The sequence below is a fragment of the Lagenorhynchus albirostris genome, chromosome 2 (genome assembly GCF_949774975.1).
Source record: "Lagenorhynchus albirostris chromosome 2, mLagAlb1.1, whole genome shotgun sequence".
Lineage (NCBI taxonomy): Eukaryota > Metazoa > Chordata > Mammalia > Artiodactyla > Delphinidae > Lagenorhynchus > Lagenorhynchus albirostris.
The window spans coordinates 164,568,035-164,590,195 of NC_083096.1; the positions used below are offsets into that span (position 1 = coordinate 164,568,035).

The 22,161-nt window shown below is 40.3% G+C and overlaps 1 protein-coding gene across 2 annotated transcripts; it reads left to right on the forward strand.

The window, feature by feature from the left end:
• Positions 1 to 534: 534 nt before the first annotated feature.
• RPA2 (replication protein A2) lies at positions 535 to 20,177 on the forward strand. 2 transcript variants are annotated; one of them, XM_060140874.1, is made up of 9 exons: positions 535 to 811; positions 1,051 to 1,157; positions 4,863 to 4,964; positions 7,084 to 7,197; positions 12,449 to 12,523; positions 13,251 to 13,367; positions 17,949 to 18,056; positions 18,231 to 18,325; positions 19,480 to 20,177. In XM_060140874.1, the coding sequence occupies exons 1-9, from the start codon at positions 802 to 804 to the stop codon at positions 19,562 to 19,564; spliced, it is 813 nt and encodes a 270-aa protein (XP_059996857.1). In that variant the 5' UTR covers positions 535 to 801; the 3' UTR covers positions 19,565 to 20,177. The 2 variants fall into 2 exon arrangements, with proteins under 2 accessions (XP_059996857.1, XP_059996858.1); XM_060140875.1 differs by lacking the exon at positions 1,051 to 1,157 and having other exon boundaries at positions 536 to 811.
• Positions 20,178 to 22,161: the final 1,984 nt, after the last annotated feature.

The following is a 22,161-nucleotide window of genomic DNA, read 5'->3' on the forward strand; positions in this document are numbered from 1 at the left end:
GACACAACTGTGTTATATGAAGAATACTTGAAGCAACCGAGGATGCGAAACTGGATTAGAGCGGGGTGAGGAACAGGTTGGGGGGATGTCGTTCTCAGATCTTCTGCCATTCTGGGAAAGACAGTGTAGGTTTCTCATAGCCTCACTGGGGAAAATCAGGACGAGAAGGTGGCAATAAAAGAACTTATCTTGGCTTTTTAAGGAAAAGAACATGCAACTCCACGAGGTGCCGTGAAGCCAGTACTGTGACTTGCCCGGGTGCGCAAATGCTGCGTGATCGCCAGGCCCAGATGCGGAAGCATTCTACTACAACCCTTTAGATTAAGGCGTCGCTTGGGAAGAATTTGGCGGGAATAGGAGGAGGCCGTACAAAGGAAGTGATGTAAGGTGTCACGGGGGGTGGGATTACACGGCCTGAGGTGCGGAAATATCATCTTGATTGGTTATTTTTTTGAGACACCGTCCTATCACAACGTCCCTCAGCCTTACTTCCGCTTGCGCAGCCTATTTTGCCCTTAGTAACGATGGCCGCAGAGGCTTCCTACCCTCCCGAGAGCAGAGTGCGCGTTTTCAGGAGCGCGGCTGGAGAAGACGGGAAAAGGCGTAAGATTCGTGAGCACTGATTGGCTGAAGCGAGAAGAGTTCTGGCTGCTGACTGGCTCCGTCTTTCGCGGGAAGGAGTTTGTGGCTCCTGCGAAAAGTAGATATAGCGGAGCGGCCGCCTCAGGGCTCGGAGGCTGTTAGGGGAACCCACCAGACCGGAACCTTCTGGAACTCTTTCCTGAGGGAATCGTGACGAAGATGTGGACCAGTAATGATGAGTGGGGCGGATTACGAGACCCGCAAGAAGGATTTAGCAAGGGGCTGGGTGGGAGAGGCCTGTGGCGGCGGGGGTGGGGGAGGGGCGGGGGCCGGCCGCGGGGGAGTGCGGGGTCGGGGGGAGGTTAAGGAGACGCTGGAAGTGGCTAGGGTGAAGTCTGGGGGTCCTGTGGATTTTTCAGAGGCTTGGAGGGCTGAACAGGTATTAATACCGTTGTTGTTTAAAACCAGGTGGATTTGAAAGCTATAGCAGTTCCTCTTTTGGGGGAACCGGAAGCTACACACAGTCCCCTGGGGGCTTTGGATCACCGACACCTTCCCAGGCCGAAAAGAAATCTGTAGGTTGAAAGCGTACTTCGTTTTATCTTATACTGTCCGGAAGCTACTGACTCATCTGTGAGAGAAAATTTATGCGATGAAGGAAGGGTGTTAAACTTGAGCTGATACGATAATTGTCAATTATTATCTTTTCGAATCTTATAATTGAGTGCTGTAATTTTGAAAAATGAAATTCCCCTAATTTTGCATCCATTGTTTCCTTGCCTTTATTTTGAAATTTACCAATAGAACTAATGAAATCAACCTTGTGGGAAAAGTGAACTTGTTTGTATAGCCTAGTTTACATTCTTCATGTATTGGAAGTCGTTTTTAAATGAAATGTAATGAGGTGCTCTAATGCGGTGGAAAGAACATGGTCTTTGAAGTCTAGTGGATCTATGATCCACCATTGCTCTGACACTCCTTGCAGGGTATCATTGGACAAATGATACCTTCTTGGAAATCTGTTTGGCACCTACTAAATGGGATTAATAATAGATACCTTACGAGGTTGTTGTGAGACTTAATATTATGATATATATATATAATTACACCTGCCCCAGAGTTGCTTTCAGTAAATGGTCCCAGAGAGTATTATTAAAAAGAACCTGAGCATTGGAGCCAGAGTACGTGGTGTCCAGAATCAACTTTGCCTTTTAACTGGTGGTGTGAGTTTAGCGAAGCAGCTTCCACTGCTGGTTTTGGTGGCCCTTGATTTTTCTCATCTGATAATAGTACTAGTACTACTCATGTCCCAGGGTGGTTCTGAGAATTGATAAATGAGGTAATGTATAGGAAAGTGATCTGTAAAAAGCTGTCCAAATGCTTGTTACTCACTCTTTCAGAAATGAGTTTCAATTTAATAGCTGCTATTTTGATTTCATCCTTTAAAAAATATAGGATTTGGTGTTAAGATTCAGTATTAGTAGCTTCTGTGTTTTATGTCCAGGTTGATAAGCTTTTACCTAAACTGGTAATTCACAAGGGTGTGTCAGTGGGAAAAAAATCCATTGATAATTCCCATACATTTGGGCATTGCTTTATATTTTTCATATGATTATTTTATATAATCCTGTGAGTTAATTATTATTTACTGCATTGCACAACAGAGGCTCAGGGAGATTAAGGGACACCTGAGCTTGCATAGCTAGTTAGACAGTCCACACATTGATGCTGCACAAATCCAAAATCTGATGAGCAACTTTTCTGTCTATTGTAATTTTCTTTTTCCCAGGAAGACCAGAGGGGACTCCAAGTCCTCTAACTTTGTCTTCCTTGAGGCTGTAAAGGAAAAAACAAAAGATAGATCATTGGTTCTCATCTTTTCTCCTTTATCTTAACTATTTTTCTTCATTCTGGTTGTTAGAATTCTTAATCTCAGTATCCCTCCCTGGGGCTGTGTATTAAGACTGCTTTTCAGAGAACAATGATGGTTATAAACTGGAGTTTCAAACCCAGGTCTTTTTATGTTTAAATCTAGTGCCTTTTCCACAGTAAATTAGATAAACACTCTATCTAAAATGTTTCCTGTTGACTATAAACCTGTTATATTTGATTGAATCATGTGAAATTTCTAATACCATGTTTTGCCTTTAAAAATGGTGGGTTTTTTATAGTACTGTCAGAGTAGCCAGTGGTTCATAGTCAGCTAGAAAAGAATTTTTTTCAGAATTAACATATCAGTACTTGTGCTGACACCCTCTCTGTGAATCTCTGTGGAACAAACTGGAAACTCTTTGTGATCAGTTCTTGGCACATAATAGGTGCTCATTAAAAAACAAGAACTTGCTGTGATTTGAGATGAATTTGAAGGTATTTACTAACACCTCAATAATTACCCATCTGTAACTTTTTTCCCTGAGGAGTAATAATATTTATTGAATACCTACTACATGTGGCGCTTGGGATTAGCATTTTCATATACATTATATATTTCATTTACAACTCAAAAGGTAGATATCCTCATTTTATAGAATAGGTGGTGGTGTGTCCAGGGCTGTGGAGCTGGGATTTGAACACAGGTCTGTAGGACTTTCTGGCTCCAAAGCCCATATTCTTGCTGCTGTTACCACCGTGGCTCTTAGTTTTCTTATGCTGAAGATACAATGAAAATCTCAGGTGTGATAGGTGAAAACTGTATAGTAGATTATGAGAGCTAAATCCTGGGACCTCAGCAAATTTTAAATATATAAATACTAATATAGCATATAACTTCACTTATAAAATACTATAAAGTAAAATTGAAAAACAGTTGATTCCTTTATATCCTTGTTAAAAGCTATTGCAGCTATAAAGAGTGAGGAACAATAGCTGACCTAATAATTCCTAACGTTTATTGAGTGCTTACAGTGTGCCAGTTATTCTAGGTACTTCACCATATATTTAATTTTCATAATGATTTTTAATGATTTTACTATTCCTAGTTTTATAGATGAGGAAACTGAGGTACAGATGAATAGAGAAATGTGACCAAGAACACACTGCTCCTGAGTGGTAGAGCCATAATCTTTACACTCAAGCTTGGCTGCTGCCTGTTGTGACATGTGTGCTGGTAGTTGGCTAGGCTTACTTTCTACCATCCTGGCAGTATTCACCATTCAAAATTAGGCTTCAGCAAAGTGAAATGTTGCGAGTATCATGGACCTTCAGGGATAAGCTTCAACTGCTAAATCCATGAAGACCAAGAGTCTGCTATGTTCAGTCTTACATGTGGAACAGTTACTGGGTTACATCCTGTTGATCTCCAACAGGAAGAACCGTAATCTTTAATCCACCATGCTTTTTCCATCTTGTACATGGTCCCTCTAAGAGTGTATGAGAGTGCATGTTTGCCCTCAGCCTATAATGCATATTCCCTACCCACTATTTTTTCACTGTCGAAATTCTTGTGCTTCAAGGTCCAGCCTAAATGCTCCCTCTTCTTGAAATTGCCAAAAATATTTCCGAGATCCTACATAGAGCATCTCATTCTATAGTGTATCAAGATCAGGCTCGTTATTTACATTTTTACCTCCCCTAAGTTAGGAGTATGTTGAAGGCAAATCCTATTCCATTCTACTCATCTTTATGTTCCCCAAACAACCTCTGCCCAGTGGTAGGCAAAAATAAGAATTTATGCTGGTGTTAGGCTGCTTCTGGATGTGATTTGGGTGTCCTCTTCTGCCCATCACCTCCTGTCCCTTTCCTTTAAGATGTCCAGTGTGGCCAAGCCCTTATCCCATTTTCCCCATACTCACATTTGATTGTCAGAACATCTATCCTAAAGCTGTACCTCTAACTTTCTGTTATATTTTATCATGAGAGTTAGAACAACTCCAATGTTCTGTCTCTGCTGGCCATCTCTCAAACCCCTTCTGAGTACCATCTCATCTGTGATAAAAAGCCAGCTCCTAAAGGTGGGGTTTCCTTTAAAAGTCTGTTCCAGAAGCAGGTCATCTTCCTTATGCTGTTTGCACTCTGGCCTACTCATTTTGGTGATCCCTAGTACCGCACAAACTTATCCATTCATCAGGAGCTTTGGAGTCAGACAAGCCTGGGTTTGAAATCTAAAGTGTGGCATTTGTTAGCTATATAACCCTGGTTTTCATCTCTGTGAAGCAGGGATAATGAGGTGCATTTTGAAGATTCAATGTTATAATATATGTAAAGTGCTTGGCACATAGCAGGTGCTAAATGAACAGTAGTTATTATTTTCTTAATTGGATGTATGCATACTTTTTTTTCAGAGAGCCCGAGCTCAGCATATTGTACCCTGTACCATATCTCAGCTGCTTTCTGCTACTCTGGTTGATGAAGTGTTCAGAATTGGAAATGTTGAGATTTCACAGGTAAGTAAAAATAATTTGTGGAAGAGTCACTTAATCATAGGAATGAAGAATGAGATAAAACTAACATCTCAACAAAATACATAGGGGTGAAAATACATAGGGGTGGGCCTCCCTGGTGGCGCAGTGGTTGAGAGTCCGCCTGCCGATGCAGGGGACACGGGTTCGTGCCCCGGTCCGGGAAGATCCCACATGCTGCGGAGCGGCTGGGCCCGTGAGCCATGGCCACTGAGCTTGCGCGTCCAGAGTCAGTGCTCTGCAATGGGAGAGGCTACAACAGTGAGAGGCCTGCCTACCACAAAAAAAATAAATAAACACATAGGGGACTTCCCTGGTGGCGCAGTGGTTAAGAATCCGCCTCAGTGCAGGGGACACGGGTTCAAGCCCTGGTCTGAGAAGATCCCACATGCTGTGGAGCAGCTAAGCCTGTGCGCCACAACTACCGAGCCTGTGCTCTAGAGCCCGCGAGCCACAACTACTGAAGCCCGTGCGCCTAGAGCCCATACTCCGCAACGAGAGAAGCCACCGCAATGAGAAGCCCGCGCACTGCAACAAAAAGTAGCCCCCACTCACTGCAACTAGAGAAAGCCTGCGCGCAGCAATGAAGACCCAATGCAGCCTAAAATAAATAAATTTATGAAAAAAAAACATAGGGACTTCCCTGGTGGTCCAGTGGTTAAGATTCCATGCTCCCAATGCAGGGGGCCCAAGTTCAATCCCTGGTCAGGGAACTAGATCCTGCATGCCGTAACTGAGAGCCTATGTGCCACAACTAAAGATCCCGCATGCTGCAATGAAGATACCACATGCCACAGCTAAGACCCAGTGCAGCCAAATAAATAAATAAATAATTTTTTTTTTATGGTGCTCCTCTGATCAAATTTCCATACTATAGATATTCCCAAATGATATTTTTAAAACTTAAATCCAGTCATGTTACTCACTTTTTAACCTTCTAGTGACTTCTCATTGTCATTAGGATAAAGTTAAACATTCTTAAACTGTTTTATTAGCCCTTATATCATCTCACCACTATGATCTGGGAAATGAGGGATAATTTTCAGGAGAAAAGTGAATGGGTAATATCACCAGATGCAAAACAAATATTTCTGTGTAAATATATTGAAGTCTATAATTTTCAATAAATACCCCTAAGTTTTTTACCTTATAGGAAAGTTCACCTGCTTTTTAGAGATTTTGAATAATTTTAGGGAATGCCTGAATTTTTTTCTGTCTTGTTTTTTTAAAAAATATCTGATTCCAAAGCTCAGGAAACAGTATGTGTTAGCAAACCTCAGACTATTGCTTTGAAACCGTTTTACAAAACTCTTTCTGACTAAAAGTTACTCAGTTATAGAGTATAAAGGAGAAATATAGAGCATAAAATATATTGTGTTCTTATTCATCAAAGGAAAATCATCAGTACCTTTTCTTAGAATGGAAACATGACATATGATAACATTCACATGCTCTTCATGTTTCTATTATATGTTGGAAGGAACATTTGAAATGAAGGAAATATAGATAAATAAAATTACTATGTAGGACTAACCACTTTGATTTTTTTCCAACCATTTTTCAGTTCATGGTCTGCTTGTATCTCTCTGCTAATATACTTTGAAGAGGCAGAGTTCTTCTCAGTGATTGCTATGACTTTGATTCAGCACAGCAAAGACAAGCTAGTTGGGATAAATGGATATTCAATTTTTTTCTGTTTGCTAAAGATCATAGAGTTACACTTGTAATGGGTGGTTCCTGCCTCTCTCAGTTAAATCAGCACAATTGAAATATGCTTTGTTGTTGTTGTTTTTTTTTTTTTTTTTTTTTTTAGTGGCCACGAAAGTGGCCGTTTTATACCTTTTAGGCAAGTAAACAAATTTATGAAGAAATTGACAAGCAAAGGGGTGTGGGCTTGGGGTAGCAAATTAGTGAGGAAGTAACAAGGTTTGTTTATACAGCCTTCTCAGCCCTAAATTCATTATCTCTGGTGATAAAGATGCCTTCTATTCTCCTGGTATAGGCCTTCTATTCTCCTGGTATAGATAAATAAATATTTTTAAGAAAATACATAAGTGTTGCTTTGGTTTCCAAGAAAACCAAATTTTTTTTTCTTCTGGTCTAGGTCACTATTGTGGGGATAATCAGAAATGCAGAGAAGGCTGCAACCAACATTGTTTACAAAATAGATGACATGACGGCTGCACCCATGGATGTTCGCCAGTGGGTTGACACAGATGTAAGTAGTTGGTTTTGAATCAGGGTGGGGTTACTCTGGGACTTTGGAGATGTTGAACTTTTTTAGTCTTACTTTTTAAAGGTGGATCTTATTATAAAAATAAAACATAAGCAAGACATCAAAGGCAGAAACCCTAACATTAAAGGCCAATATATTTGATGTCGTAAAAAATTTAAAATCTTTTAAACTTCCCAAAATACTATAAACGAAGTTAAAGGGCAAGTGATGGGACACACTAGAATGTAAACTCTGTGAGAACAAGGATTTTTATGTTGGCACTGTATCCCTAGCACCTAGAACAGTGCCAGTTACATAGTGGGCCCTGAGTAAATATTATTTAAATTAGTGGGAAAATTTTTTGCAAAATATTACGAACATTTAAAATTTTCAATTATTGAAAGTTCTTACAGAGCAAAAAGGAAAAAGCAACCACACCTTAGGAAAACGGGCAAAGAAATGCACAAGTAATTCATAATAGATGAAATACAAATTGCAACAACAATAAGAAAAGCAAGTTTACTTAACATTAAGATACCATTTTTAGTTTATTAAATTGGCAAAGGAGAAAAGAGAATGGCAATGTCCACTTCTATTGAGAGCAGTAGGTGCTTAATTTATGGAGTGAATTGTCACTGTTTGTCTGGGGAAGTGGATACCGCCCTACCTTGATGTTATGAGCATCACCTTTCTCAAAAATCAGCCGATGATCAAAATCATCTCAGAAATGTTGACCACTCCACTGCCAGAAATTTGCATTCAGGAATAATTAAAGATATACGCAAAGATTCAGTTGTAAGATTGTTGATCATCATTATTTATAATAATGGAAAACTAAAAGGAATCTCAATGTTAGCAGTAGGATATTATTAATTAAATCCTGGTATATTTTTTAAAATACTGCAAATGATGTAGAAATGTATGTATTGTCACAAAGAATTGTTTACCATAAATTGTTGAGAGGAAAAGAGCATGTTAAAGGTAGCATGGGGCTTCCCTGGTGGCGCAGTGGTTGAGAGTCCGCCTGCTGATGCAGGGGACACGGGTTCGTGCCCCAGTCCGGGAAGTTCCCACATGCTGCGGAGCAGCTGGGCCCGTGAGCCATGGCCACTGAGCCTGTGCTCCGCAGCGGGAGAGGCCACAACAGTGAGAGGCCCGCGTACCGCAAAAAAAAAAAAAAAAAAAAAAAAAGGTAGTATGCATGGTGTGGCCCCATTTTTGCAAAGCAACATATATATGAGTATATGTATAAACATGCAGAAAATAGACTTAAAGAAAATATATTCCTTTTACCCTTTTTATTTTTTTAAATTATTTTTAAAAATTTATTTATTTGTTTAGCTGTGTTAGGTCTTTGTTGCTGTGCGCGGGCTTTCTCTAGTTGCGGCGAGCGGGAGCTACTCTTTGTTGTGATGCGCGGGTTTCTCATGTCGTGGCTTCTCTTGTTGCGAGCACGGGCTCTAGGCACATGGGATTCAGTAACTGTGGCATGTGGGCTCAGTAGTTTGGGCTCACGGGCTCTAGAGCACAGGCTCAGTAGTTGTGGTACATGGGCTTAGTTGCTCCACAGCATGTGGGATCTTCCTGGGCCAGGAATCGAACCTGTGTCCCCTGCATTGGCAGGCAGATTCTTAACCACTGTGCCACCAGGAAAGCCCCCTTTTTATTTTTTAATTGGGCAGAGGCCTCTTGGTTTTTTATGTTGTTTTTAAAATACATTCATTATAGAACATTTGGATAATGCATACTTTGTATGCTATTTTCGCTTCAAAAACCACAAGTCGTCTGTGAAGAATTAACTTCATAGTTATTCATTCTTTATTTTTTGGACCTCAGAAAAATACAGGATAATTCATTCAACAGTTGTTATTGGAGTACTGATTCTGAACCAGACTGCTTGGTTCCAGGTAGACAAAGAATGCAAAAGACACAGTCCCTGCCATCAAGGGGGAAGGTAGTTACTAGAGATGCCTAATACTGCATGCTCATACAAAATGTATGGTGCTCACTTATAAACATTTAAAGATCCCCTGAAATCCCACATCCAAAAGATGACTACTGTTACCACACATTTTGGGAAATACCCTTTCAGACATTTCTCTCTGCATATCTGTACATATATGAGATGTATGCTTACAGTATTACATAAAGGATAATATGATATGCAACTGCTCTGTAATCTGCTCTTTTCGCTCAAAACTATGTAGTGGAACTGATTTCTTAATGTCAATAAATACAAATTTACATCATCAATTTTGGTGACTGCCTATTCCATCATAAGGATATATCATCCCTTACTTATAGACCCAGTCAGGAAACATTTAGCTTATTTCCATCATTTGTTATTATAGACAATGCAGCGGTGAGTATCTTTGTGTACATCTCTTCATGATTGAGATAATCTCCTTAAGATCAATTTAAACTAGGTTTTCTGGAGGAAATACACATTTTACATGTTTCTACTTTCTTTTTTGGTTAATCTTACATTTACGTTTTTACATTTTTTATTGCCTTCCATATAGGTACCAATTTACTTAGTGCATGAGAGTTCCCCATTAGTTCTCCACACCCTAACAGTAGGTTTTATGAGTCTTAAATTTTTGTATCATAGTTTAAAAATAGTCTTGTCATTGAGAATTTTCTCATTTTTTGTGCGTAATTCTTTGGTTTTAGTGAGATTGGATTTTTTTTTTAACTTTATTCAGTGTTAATTTGTGGGTGGATTTTTAGTTGTCTAAAGTCCTTTGATTCCCCAGGAGTGTTTGGATATTTATTTTTGTTTGCAAGAGCCTGAAAAATATTAACCTCTTATCATAATTATATGACTTCTCTAGTTTGGCTTTTGACTTTGAAAAGCTTTTCCTTGTTTCAGATTATTTTTCAATTCATGTTTCCTTCTATAATTTCTGTGGTTTCTTTTTATATCTCTATATATGATTAAGTCTTTTTATAATTAAATGATGTATTTTGGTAAAAGAGAAGTATAGATCCAGCTTTACTTTTTGCAAGAGTTTGTTTTTAATTTTTATTGCAGTATAGTTGATTTATAATGTTGTGTTAGTTCCAACTTGTTTTAAAATGTTCTTTGAGAGAATACAAACTTTTATCTGTGGTATATATACAGCTATGTAAAATAATAGGTAGAGTGAAATGCAAATAGTTGATAATCTCCAGGTAATGGGAATTGGGGTGTTTTTTAGTTTTAAACACATACATTCTATATTCTAGTTTTTTTATAGTCGTGTATTTTATAATCAAAAAGAGCTTTGAGTCAGCTTATGTATTTTTCTTATTAATAATAGGTACATAGTCTAGAAAACCCAAAAAGAAATATTAAAATCATTTATAATTATCCAAGTTAACTTTTGTTAACGTTTTGATGTATATGTTTCCCCTTGCGGGAAATAAGCTTTTTTCCATGAGTCACAGCAGGTCTTCACAGACAATGAATAGAATTCTGCATTATCATTTGCAGCAGTATAAACTAATCCATTATACAAATGTGCACCTTTTGTTGGATATGTAGGTTGTTTTAAATGTTTTAGTATTCAAAACTATGCTGTGATGAATACTCCTAAAGCTAAATCTTCTTTTTTTGAATTTTTGAATTTTATTTTATTTATTTTTTTATACAGCAGGTTCTTATTAGTCATCCATTTTATACACATCAGTGTATACATGTCAATCCCAATCGCCCAATTCATCACACCACCACCACCACCCCCCAGCCACTTTCCCCGCTTGGTGTCCGTACGTTTGCTCTCTACATCTGTGTCTCAATTTCTGCCCTGCAAACCGGTTCATCTGTACCATTTTTCTAGGTTCCCCATACATGCCTTAATATACGATATTTGTTTTTCTCTTTCTGACTTACTTCACTCTGTATGACAGTCTCTAGATCCATCCACATCTCTACACGTGACCCAATTTCGTTCATTTTTATGTCTGAGTAATATTCCATTGTATATGTGTACCACATCTTCTTTATCCATTCATCTATCTATGGGCATTTAGTTTGCTTCTATGACCTGGCTCTTATAAATAGTGCTGCAATGAACACTGGGGTGCATGTGTCTTTTTGAATTATGATTTTCTCTGGGTATATGCCCAGTGGTGGGATTGCTGGGTCATATGGTAATTCTATTTTTAGGTTTTGAAGGAACCTCTGTACTGTTCTCCATAGTGGCTGTATCCATTTACATTCCCACCAATAGTGCAAGAGGGTTCCCTTTTCTCCACACCCTCTCCAGCATTTGTTGTTTGTAGATTTTCTGATGATACCCATTCTAACTGGTGTGAGGTGATACCTCATTGTAGTTTTGATTTGCATTTCTCTAATAATTAGTGATGTTGAGCAGCTTTTCATGTGCTTCTTGGCCATCTGTATGTCTTCTTTGGAGAAATGTCTATTTAGGTCTTCTGCCCATTTTTGGATTGGGTTGTTTGTTTTTTTAATATTGAGCTGCATGAGCTGTTTATATATTTTGGAGATTAATCTTTCGTCTGCAAATATTTTCTCCCATTCTGAGGGTTGTCTTTTCGTCTTGTTTGTAGTTTCCTTTGCTTTGCAAAAGCTTTTAAGTTTCATTAGGTCCCATTTGTTTATTTTTGTTTTTATTTCCATTACTCTAGGAGGTCGATCAAAAAAGAACTTGCTATGATTTATGTCAAAAAGTGTTCTTCCTATGTTTTCCTCTAAGAGTTTTATAGTGTCTGACCTTACATTTAGGTCTTTAATCCATTTTCAGTTTATTTTTGTGTATGGTGTTAGGGAGTGTTCTAATTTCATTCTTTCACATGTAGCTGTCCAGTTTTCCCAGCACCGCTTATTGAAGCAACTGTCTTTCCTCCATTGTATATCCTTGTCTCCTTTATCATAGATTAGTTGACCATATTAAAGCTAAATCTTAATACATGTTCTTTATTTTCTTAAATTTCTAATAGTACAGTTGCTATGCCAATAAGTATGTCCACCAGAAAGTTGTGTGCCTAAGAACACTGAATGAGAGTGCCATAATCGTTTGCTTGTTTTTTGATGTGCATAACATAGAACTTGGATATTTTTATTCTAATTCCTGGTTTTATTTTTTAAAAATTAAATTCTAAAAGGCAGGGCAAACTAGGTAGTGCTACATTAGGATCCTTTAGCTCTTACTTTGTAACTTTCTCTTTCTGTACATAATTTAGAAATTTTGAAGAGGCTTTCACCAGCATCACTAAAACCTAAGTGGTGTGTTTGTATTTTTTCTGTTAGGATGCCAGCAGTGAAAACACTGTGGTTCCTCCAGAAACATATGTGAAAGTGGCTGGTCATCTGAGATCTTTTCAGGTAAAGTCAGGAAAAAAAACGACAGTTAAAATGTATCTGCATGGGGCTTGCCTGGTGGCGCAGAGATTGAGAGTCCGCCTGCCGATTCAGGGGACACGGGTTCGTGCCTCGGTTCGGGAGAATCCCACGTGCCGCGGAGCGGCTGGGCCTGTGAGCCATGGCCACTGGGCCTGCGCATCTGGAGTCTGTGCTCCACAACGGGAGAGGCCACATTAGTGAGAGGCCCGCGTACGGGGGGGAAAAAAAAATGTATCTGCATGAAGCAGTTTCTGGGGTCATGCCTAAATTTAGGATACTTAAGACTTAGTAAGTCTCTATGTTTACTGGGAGTTTTATTGAAGTTAATTCATTATTTTCTTCTTCAAAAGGAAATAATGGGTTTCCTCAATATAAAACAAACAGAAAGGTAGAGAAAGAACAAGATCTCAGCCTACAGTTGCCATCTATGGCATTCATTAGGTGTAGAAGGCGGACACTGGATTTGGAGACTAGACTCTGGTTGTATAACCTTGGGAAAGTCATTGAACATCTCTGTGCTAGTTTTGTTCTTTTGACTATATTTCATTGACTGTTTTTGGATTAACTCTGAGTTAAAAATTTTCAGTATATAACACATTTTCCTCAGTTAGTAAAATACTATAACCAAGAAAGGAGCCACAATGTTTTGACCTGAAATTGACTTGAATGTGCTCATTATTTGTTCACATTTCTCTCTTTATTTTAATAGAACAAGAAAAGCCTGGTAGCCTTTAAGATCATGCCCCTGGAGGATATGAATGAGTTCACCACACATATTCTGGAAGTAGTCAATGCACACATGATGCTCAGCAAGTCTAGCAGCCAGGTGAGCAGCTTCATTCTCATCGTTTTTTCTCTTCCCTGAAAAAACCTAAACCACTTCTGTGCTCCGGCTTTGATTTCCTTGACATTTTGAAGATTGAGCCACAAGAAAGTCATCACTCAGTCCTCAAAAAAAATTTTCTCCATGAGCTTTGCTGTGTTATTTTATTCCTGATGAAACACTTTCCTCTCAAAATTACAAGTTCCTCTAACCCCGGTGGCTTGGATGGCTGAGGCCAAGACAAGCTTCAAGTGTAGACACATAATTATCAGCTGAGCTCTTAGCTTCAGGATTTTCAGTCCATATTCAGAGAAAAACCCCAACTAAGATAGCATTTTGCTGCTTTCCTTCCAACCTATTGGCTAAACAGGATTATTTATGCACCATTATTTTGTCCCTGCAACTATATTTCTTGCTTCATATCGAAATTTCTCAACATTTTCTGTGGTACAAATTCAGTTTGGCAAGTCCATCTAGGACCACATAATGGGTTTGCTGATCTGAGTATTAGAGTGCCCTTAGATGATTCTGGTGGCAAGGTGGAAGACTGGTTACAGTAGGAGGGACTGGAGCTGTTGCCTCTTGTTTTGTGCCAAGCACTTTGCTAAGCCCTGGGGATACAAAGATACATTCATTCAATTTATTGAGCCTAGTATATGCCAATCATTATTCTAGGCCCTGGGAATAAAGCAGTGAACAAGATGGGTAAAGTGTCTGCCCTCAAATTTATATTCTTGAGAGAAATGGACCATCAACAAGAAAACAAATATATAATTTTAGGTAGTTACAGGTACTCTGAAATTAAGCAGAGTAGGAGAAGACAGTGATGGAGGGAATAAGAATGGTATAATTTTAAATGAGAGAAGAACATTCCAAGCGGTGTCAGAAGCCATGAGACTGGAACAAGCTTGGCATACTTGAGACTAGCAAGAAGGCCAGACTGTCTGGAGTGAAGCACATGACATGGGAGGTGGTACAGGGATGTAGGCAAGGGAGCCAAGACCCCGATCATGTAGGGCTTTGTAGACCATAGTAAGGATTACTTTTTTCTAATTGACACTAAACCTTTAGAAGGTTTTGACTAGGGAAGTGATGTGGTCTGATTTACCTTTTTAAAAGCTCACTTGAGCTGCTGTGTGGAGAGTAGACTATGAGGCACCAACAATAGCAACAGAAGTAATTCTGGGGAATGGTAGCAGCAGCTGGGTAAGAAGTGATTGGATTCTAATACATTTCGAAGGTAGAGCTGACAGGACTTAATGGTTTAGATACAGGATATAAAGAAAAGAGAGGGTACAAAAATAACTCCTAGGTTTGGGGCTTGAGTAACTAGATGAAGCTAGCAGGTTTGAAGGGCAAACTCCAGAGTTCTGTTCTGGACTTAGCAAATGCAACGTGTCAGACACCCAAATGGAGACCAGAATGGACGGCTGACTGTATAAAGCTGGAACTCAAAGGAGAGGTCAGGGGTAGAGAGAGAGCATTGGGAGTCATTGTGTGGATGGTATTTAAAGCCTCGGATGAGACGAGATAACTAGTGAGTTAAGAGGTAAGAGACCTAAGCTCTGAGACACAGAGCTAGGAGTCTGGAGGCACAGCAGGAGCCAGAGGAAGTCAGAGAAGTTGCCAGTTGGGCAGGAGGAAAATCAGGAAATGTGGTTCTGTAGAATATTCTGAAAAGAGTACTTTAAGGAGGGAGTGGAGTTCAACAGTAGAATGCTGCCTAGCAGTCAAGTAAGGTGATGAGAGAGGTCCGTCGGATTTGGAAACGTGGATCTTCAGAAGAGAGGCTTCAGCAATGGTTAGGGGAAATGTGGGTTAAAAAGAACGGGACTGAAAAAAAAAAAAAAAAAAGAACGGGACTGGGTAGAAAGTTTAGGGTGTTTATTTTATGACTATACTTCATAACCTATACATATATATCAAATGTTCTGTGATAAAAATGGTTTTAAAGTGAGGATGGGTGGAAGCTGTGAGTATAGACAGTTATATTGAGGAGTAAATAAAATAATCCTTTCCCTCAAAGAGTTTGCCTTAAGCATTGAGGGTTCAGATCACTTAAGCAGTGAGGAGTGGCAAGTGCAGGGTGCTGTCGAACCACAGAGAAGAGTTTCCTTTCCTGACCTGGACATCAAAAACGGCCTCCTGGAGGAGGTGATGCCTAAACCAAGTCTTAAAATACACATATGGGAGCAGGGGCGCACCTGAAGCATGTTTATGAGGTCATTTCAGCAGAGGTATCCAGGGAAGAAATAGTGTTCAGTTCAGTATTACTGGATCATAAAATAGGACTTCTGTCTCACCAGCAAGCAACGTGAAGGCATCTAACTTGAAAACAGGAGACCATGACTGAATTTTGGGTTTTTTTTAAATGACCTCGAAGCATTGGCATTTAATGATTTTTTTTTTTTTTTTTTGGTCTGCGTTGGGTCTTCCGTGCTGTGCGCGTGTGCGCGGGCTTTCTCTAGTTGCGGTGAGCAGGGGCTAGTCTTCATTGCAGTGCGCAGGCTTCTCATTGTGGTGACTTCTCTTGTTGCGGAGCACGGGCTCTAGGCGTGCGGGCTTCAGTAGTTGTGGCATGTGGGCTCAGTAGTTGTGGCACAGGGGCACTAGAGCACAGGCTTAGTAGCTGTGGCACGCAGGCTTAGTTGCTCCACGGCATGTGGGATCTTCCCGGACCAGGGCTCGAACCCGTGTCCCCTGCACTGGCAGGTGGATTCTTAACCACTGCGCCACCAGGGAAGCCCTAATGAACGTTTGTTGAATGAATGAGTCTCTTGACTGCATGGGATTCACTGATGAGCTTCCACAATGCTCTTTTACTTGTAATGAGTACTTAACATATTTAATCTTTTGTCATCTTTATTCAGTTCAATAAATTAAACATTGACTGAGCACCTGCTGCCCACCAGGCACTGTGCAAAGCTGAAGGGGCTTATGGGAGAAAGTGACAGGCAAACAGTGCGATGGCTACTATGAGAGGGAATGGGCCAAATGCTGTGAGAGCCAAGAAGGAAGAACACAAGTAACTTTGGCCTGGGGGGATGTCAGGGAAGTCTTCGCAAAGGCAGTGACAATTAAGTTGGGCTTTGAAGGATGAGAAGGGTGTTTCCCAAGCAGATGAGGGGAGGAGCATTCCAGACATGGAATAACATGTCAGAGGCGTGTGTGTGACTGGCAAGAATTCCCTGTGTTGAAAGGGGATGGTCAAGAATAAAGTACAGACTTTGATGTCTAGTTGTAGTCGGTCTAATATCCAGGAGTTTTATATTATTTTCACAGGCAGGGGGAGCCAGCTGAAAGCTTTTAGGTGGAGGAGAGACATGATCAGAAGTTATTACTTGGAGCAGTGAGGAGGGTTGATTGGAATAGGAGAGACTTGCAGCTGAGACACCAGTCAGGAGATCAGGGGTGATGAGGATCAATTCGAGCCACTGAACGCTGTATTAATGGGCTGTGGTGATGGGCTGTGGTGACGGGCTGTGGGAGGTGAGCGAGTGGAGACTCAAAGATGGCCAAGGTCTACAGGACTGGGCTTGGACTTATTAATAGAAATGGAATATACCAGGGCAAGCAGGTTTGGGGAGGAAAGTAAACTTTATTTTGAAGTGCGTGAGATAGCTAAGTGGAGGTCTTCAGTAGATGGTTGGTAACGAGGATTTGTGGCCTCAGAGGAGGTCTGGGATGAAATCCTGAGAGAACTATCAGCTTTTTGGAAGACAGGTAGACAAAGAGGCTGAGAAAGGATACTGAGAAGGTATAGTTTGAAAATTAAGTGGAGAACCAGAAGAATATGGTGTCAGGAAGCCTAAGGAGGGGTACATTTCAAGAGGGGTGTGGTCAGCAGTGTCTGCTTCTGAGAGGTCAAGTGTTACGAGAACTGAAAGGGATTACTGGCTGTGTTGGTTGATAAGCATTGGTACGTTTGGTGAGAGCTGTTTCAGAGGTATATTTGGAGAGAATCCAAATAGTGCTGGGAAATGTAAACAGTGACTATAATCTATTATTTTTTAAAAGTTTGGTGGTAAAAAAGAAGAAAAGAGAGGGTAATGAGAACTATGTCTCCTTTTCTCTCCTTGTAATGCTTCATGCCTAGTTGACACTCAGTAAATGCTTGCATGATTGAAGCACCAGAGGTAGATACCACTATAGCAGATCTCAGTAATTTTCTTCTCAGTGCTATTTTTCCTCTGGTTCCTGTCACATCACAAAAGAAAAGGAGGATCCAGGAAGTACCTTTCTCTCGGTTTGATGTGATATGCTTCAGAGAATGATTTTATCTTCCTATGAAATACTCATTAGATAATAGCTGTCCTTTCCAAGGGAAGCAGTTGTTATTGGGAAAACTCTGCTTAGGGAATTCCCTGGCAGTCCAATGGTTAGGACTCTAACCACGCTTTCACGTGGCCTGGGTTCAATCCCCAGTCAGGGAACTAATATCCCACAAGCCGTGTGGCGCAGCCAAAAAAAAAAAAACTGCTTAAATTGTTTTTTTGTAAACTGTTTATTAAGCTATTTAAAAGAGCAAGGACTGTGTTTAAATTGGTGAATTTACTAATGTTGTAAACTTATTTCTTAATTCAGCCCTCAGCAGGGAGAGCACCTGTCAGCAATCCAGGAATGGGTGAAGCTGGGAACTTTGGTGGGAATAGCTTCATGCCAACAAATGGCCTCACTGTGGCCCAGAACCAGGTAAACAGCCGAGTGGCTCCAGACATGCAAGACACAGACAGTTAGTTGTAAATTACGTTACTTCCTTAATGGTGCTAAGTACCTGACTCATTTCTTTCCTATAAAGGGATTCTGGCTTACATAGGGGAGCTGATTCAGAGTAGTTGCTAAAATCTTTCTGATTTGAATCTTCAGGTACTGAATTTGATTAAGGCTTGCCCAAGGCCTGAAGGATTGAACTTTCAGGATCTCAAGAATCAGCTCCAACACATGACCGTACCCTCCATCAAGTGAGTATTTGGTTTCTGTGAACTAGGGCTCCAGAATTGTACCCGTTTCCCCTCACCAGGATTTCCCGGTAATGAGAAGTAAGTTTAAAAAAAAAAAAAACTGTTGACTAACAAAAGCGAAGTTGTTCAGTCATGGAAAAGTAGAAAAAGGACTCACAAAGATGGTGCTGCCTGTCACTTCACTCATTCATTTTTCATTCAGCAAATACTAAGTACCATTATGTGCAAGGGATGTAATTTTGAGCAAAAATTGACCAGATACCTCTCGTGGAATTTAGTCTGGAGGAATGAGATCCTAAGCTCCTTGTCCTCAGGTGTACATTTGCATTGGCATTGCTGTCCCCAGTGTGCAGTGTTCCTCAGGCTATCTGGACCTGAAGCCATTAGACAGTCCTTCCAACATCCTTGTCCTGATAACCTGTTAGACAAGCAGCTTCCTGATTCTAATGAACTAATCAAACAAACTGAGTATTATGGTGTTTGTGATAGTTGTTACTATAAATCAGTTGATATTCTAGGTCTCGACAGAAAAGAATACTCAGGTCTAATTCCATTTCCTGTCCTATGAGATGAGGATAATAATTCCTATCTTAGAGTTACTGTGATGATGAGGTGCAGAATGTCTGTCACAATAGTAGGTGCTCTATAAATTGTTACTCTTATTAAATATGTTACTGACACTGACCCTGAGGGCCTTTAAGGATTTGAAGGTGTCATACCATTTCTAGAAAGACCTTTCCTTTCCTTCTTGCAACTTGATTTCCCAGAGGGGAATGAGAGGGTCGGTGGATGAGTGAGGAGCTATTTTTTTATATAGCTGTTTATATTGGGAGACATTATATGCAACTGGAACTATAGCTTTAGATCCTGGTTTCAGTTTGCTTACACTGGTATTTAAGTGAGGTCCTATTTTCTTTGCTTTACACAACTTGGGAGAGGCATCCAAGGCAGCCCTAAAGCCTTTGTCTCCAAGGATTACCTCAGTTTTGTAATTTTACTGGTGTTTCTCCCTGCAAGAGCCTTCCATGAGCAAAATGGCCATGAATTCTTGTCAGCTAAGATAGAAAGTAGGGAAATGAGTAAAGTTTACATATTCGGCCATATCCAAAAGGCAGTTTCCTTTCTTCTGCATTTGGTTTTTTCTTTCTTTCTAGGCAAGCTGTGGATTTTCTAAGCAACGAGGGACACATCTATTCCACTGTGGATGATGATCATTTTAAATCCACAGATGCAGAATAACTGGATCTAATTGGGTACCCGAGATATTTTCCAGCTGGACCTTTTATGCAGTCTCTCGTCTCCAGCTGTGCATATATTTGGCAGGTTGACTTCTAGGTAGTAGGTTTCATCTATAAAAGGTTTCAATTGACATCCTTTTGAAACTTACTACTCTTCTGTGTTTTTGAAGCTCAGAGGGATATGGGCAACTGACAGGGATGTAAACCAGGGCGGAATTTCTTAAAGAACTTACAAATTAGTTACAATATCAGGATAAATGGAATTGGAAGAGGGATGCTACCAAGAAGGGTTGGGCGGTATTACTTAAATAATACTCAGGAGTTTTTATGCCTAAATTGTTTCCTGTTGAGAGCAGGACTAGGGCCTGTCAGCAGAGAGCTAGCCACAAAGCCCACTAACCTCTGCCTGTTTTTGTTCCCCACTTTGGTTATGTGGTTATGTGTTGTTACTTTCAGAATTGCACTTTCTTTCACCTTGTCATAATTGCTGCCCAAAGTGTGTTTTTATAAGCATGGGGTTCTAGAATGGTGGCTTCATGGGGCAGAGAGAAAGATACGTGTTTTGTACAAAATAAGTACATTCATATGCTTAATAAAATAGTTCTATTATTGCAGTAATTTGTAAAAATGTTCTTTTTTTTTACACTGTAATAATTAATACTTTATCATCTCAGCTAATTCAGAGATAAGTTAATGAGGTGTAACATGCAAATAAAAGTTCTGTAACTGCTTTAACTGTGTTTCTAAATGAGATCTACCAGCAGCTGTGTGGAGAAGGCTCCACTCCCTTGGTTTCTGACAGTGAACAACAATGTGGTTGTTATTTTCTGTACGTGCAGGATAGTTCCCATCTGGGGAGCTGTGCAGACGCTTAAAAGTCAGTCAACCAGTATGTTCATTTGCAAGTATGTCCATTCTTGATCTTTGCCTAAAAGAAAGAACAGTGGCTAAAAACAGCATATACATTTGAACATGGAATGCATGATAGGATACTTCTATGGGTGGTGGACTTCTCTTTCTAGTTACCATGCTAATGCCCTCAAATGGGCAAGGGGGCAATAGCAGTGGTTCTGGGTGGAAGTCACTTTTTCTTTTGATTTTGAATTCTATGATTTAGCAATCAAAAACTACTTACTCATTAATTCATCGAGTTTTTTTTTGTTTTTTTTTGTTTTTTTTGTGGTACGCGGGCCTCTCACTGTTGCGGCCTCTCCCGTTGCGGAGCACAGGCTCCAGACGCGCAGGCTCAGCGGCCATGGCTCACGGGCCCAGCCGCTCCGCGGCATGTGGGATCTTCCCAGACCAGGGCACGAACCCGCGTCCCCTGCATCGGCAGGTGGACTTTAAACCACTGCGCCACCAGGGGAGCCCTCAGCGAGTGTTTATTGAATACCTACTGTGTCAACCCATTGGTCAGCTACTAGGAATATAAAGCAAAATAAGAAATTGGTGTCCCAGGACTTGCTGATTCAGCATTCCCAATAACACAGAGTAGCTACTCAGGGATACTGAATTCCCTGCCTCCTTGGCATTGACACGGTATCACAGGAGCTCTGTGGATTCTGAGCACTATGGAGGCCCGTGGGGCTGAGCAGAGGTAGGCCACTGCTCAGCAGAGTGAAACGCCAGCCTCTGTAGAGCTTCTACCTGCTCAAGCCAGGGGAACTTGCATTTTGGATATTTGTCGTCACCTGGGATGTCAGGTATACAGTGTTCTCTTGGTACATTGTTGAGACAGCAGGAACAGCACTATGACCCAAGTTCTCAGAAATCCCCAGTGTCACAGCCAAGCCATGAGTCTAGCCTAGTCTCAGGAAGATCTCTTTAGGTGTACTGTGGGAGATGAGGCTCCTTGGGAAATAGTGGTACTTTATTGGATTTAACTAGAGAAAAGCCAGTAAGAATTAGTGTCCTATGTGAACTAATAGATTTGTTTTTTAAAATGTTGTTGAGGGAAATTCAAAACTCGATAAATTTTTGAGCATGCATCCCCAGGTTATATTCATTTACTTAGCAGTTATTTACTATATCAGTTACTATATTAGTTTGTTATATATATTACAAAACACTCAAAATTAGAAATGAAAAAGGATATTAAAAATAAATATGAAAGGATGTACCAATACAGTTGACCCTTGAACATCACGGTTTGAGCTGTGCAGGTCCACTTATATGCAGATTTTTTCCAATAAACACATACTACACGATCTGCAGTTGGTTGAATCTGCAGGTGAGGAGGGTCAACTGTAAAGTTGTATGTGGATTTTTTGACCGTGTTGGGGGTCAACTGTAATTCTTCTCTGTTTCCCAGTCAATCATCTTGTGTCCTTCTTTGGAGACCACTGCTTGGGGGAATCTCTAGCCCCATTATAGTTCCCTCCCCACCACCCAGCGGTTTATTCCAGAGGTAAAGAAGACAAAAGCACCCTGAGGGTGGTATCTGCCTTTGGTCCATTCCCTTCCTACCCTTACTGCTCTAGTAAGACAGTCACAGTTGTGGTTTTCAAACATGTTTTCCTTTTAAGCCCAGCCTTCCCTGCTATGAAATTGGTGGCTTTCTCCTCATGGCAGCATTTGGCCACTCAGAAATCCCCTTTT

Bases quoted from the DNA above. Each gene is read 5' to 3' on its own strand.
- RPA2 (XM_060140874.1), top strand. The intron at 13,368-17,948 runs GTGAGCAGCTTC...TTCTTAATTCAG, and splicing joins TCAGCAAGTCTAGCAGCCAG to CCCTCAGCAGGGAGAGCACC. The intron at 18,326-19,479 runs GTGAGTATTTGG...CTTTCTTTCTAG, and splicing joins ATGACCGTACCCTCCATCAA to GCAAGCTGTGGATTTTCTAA.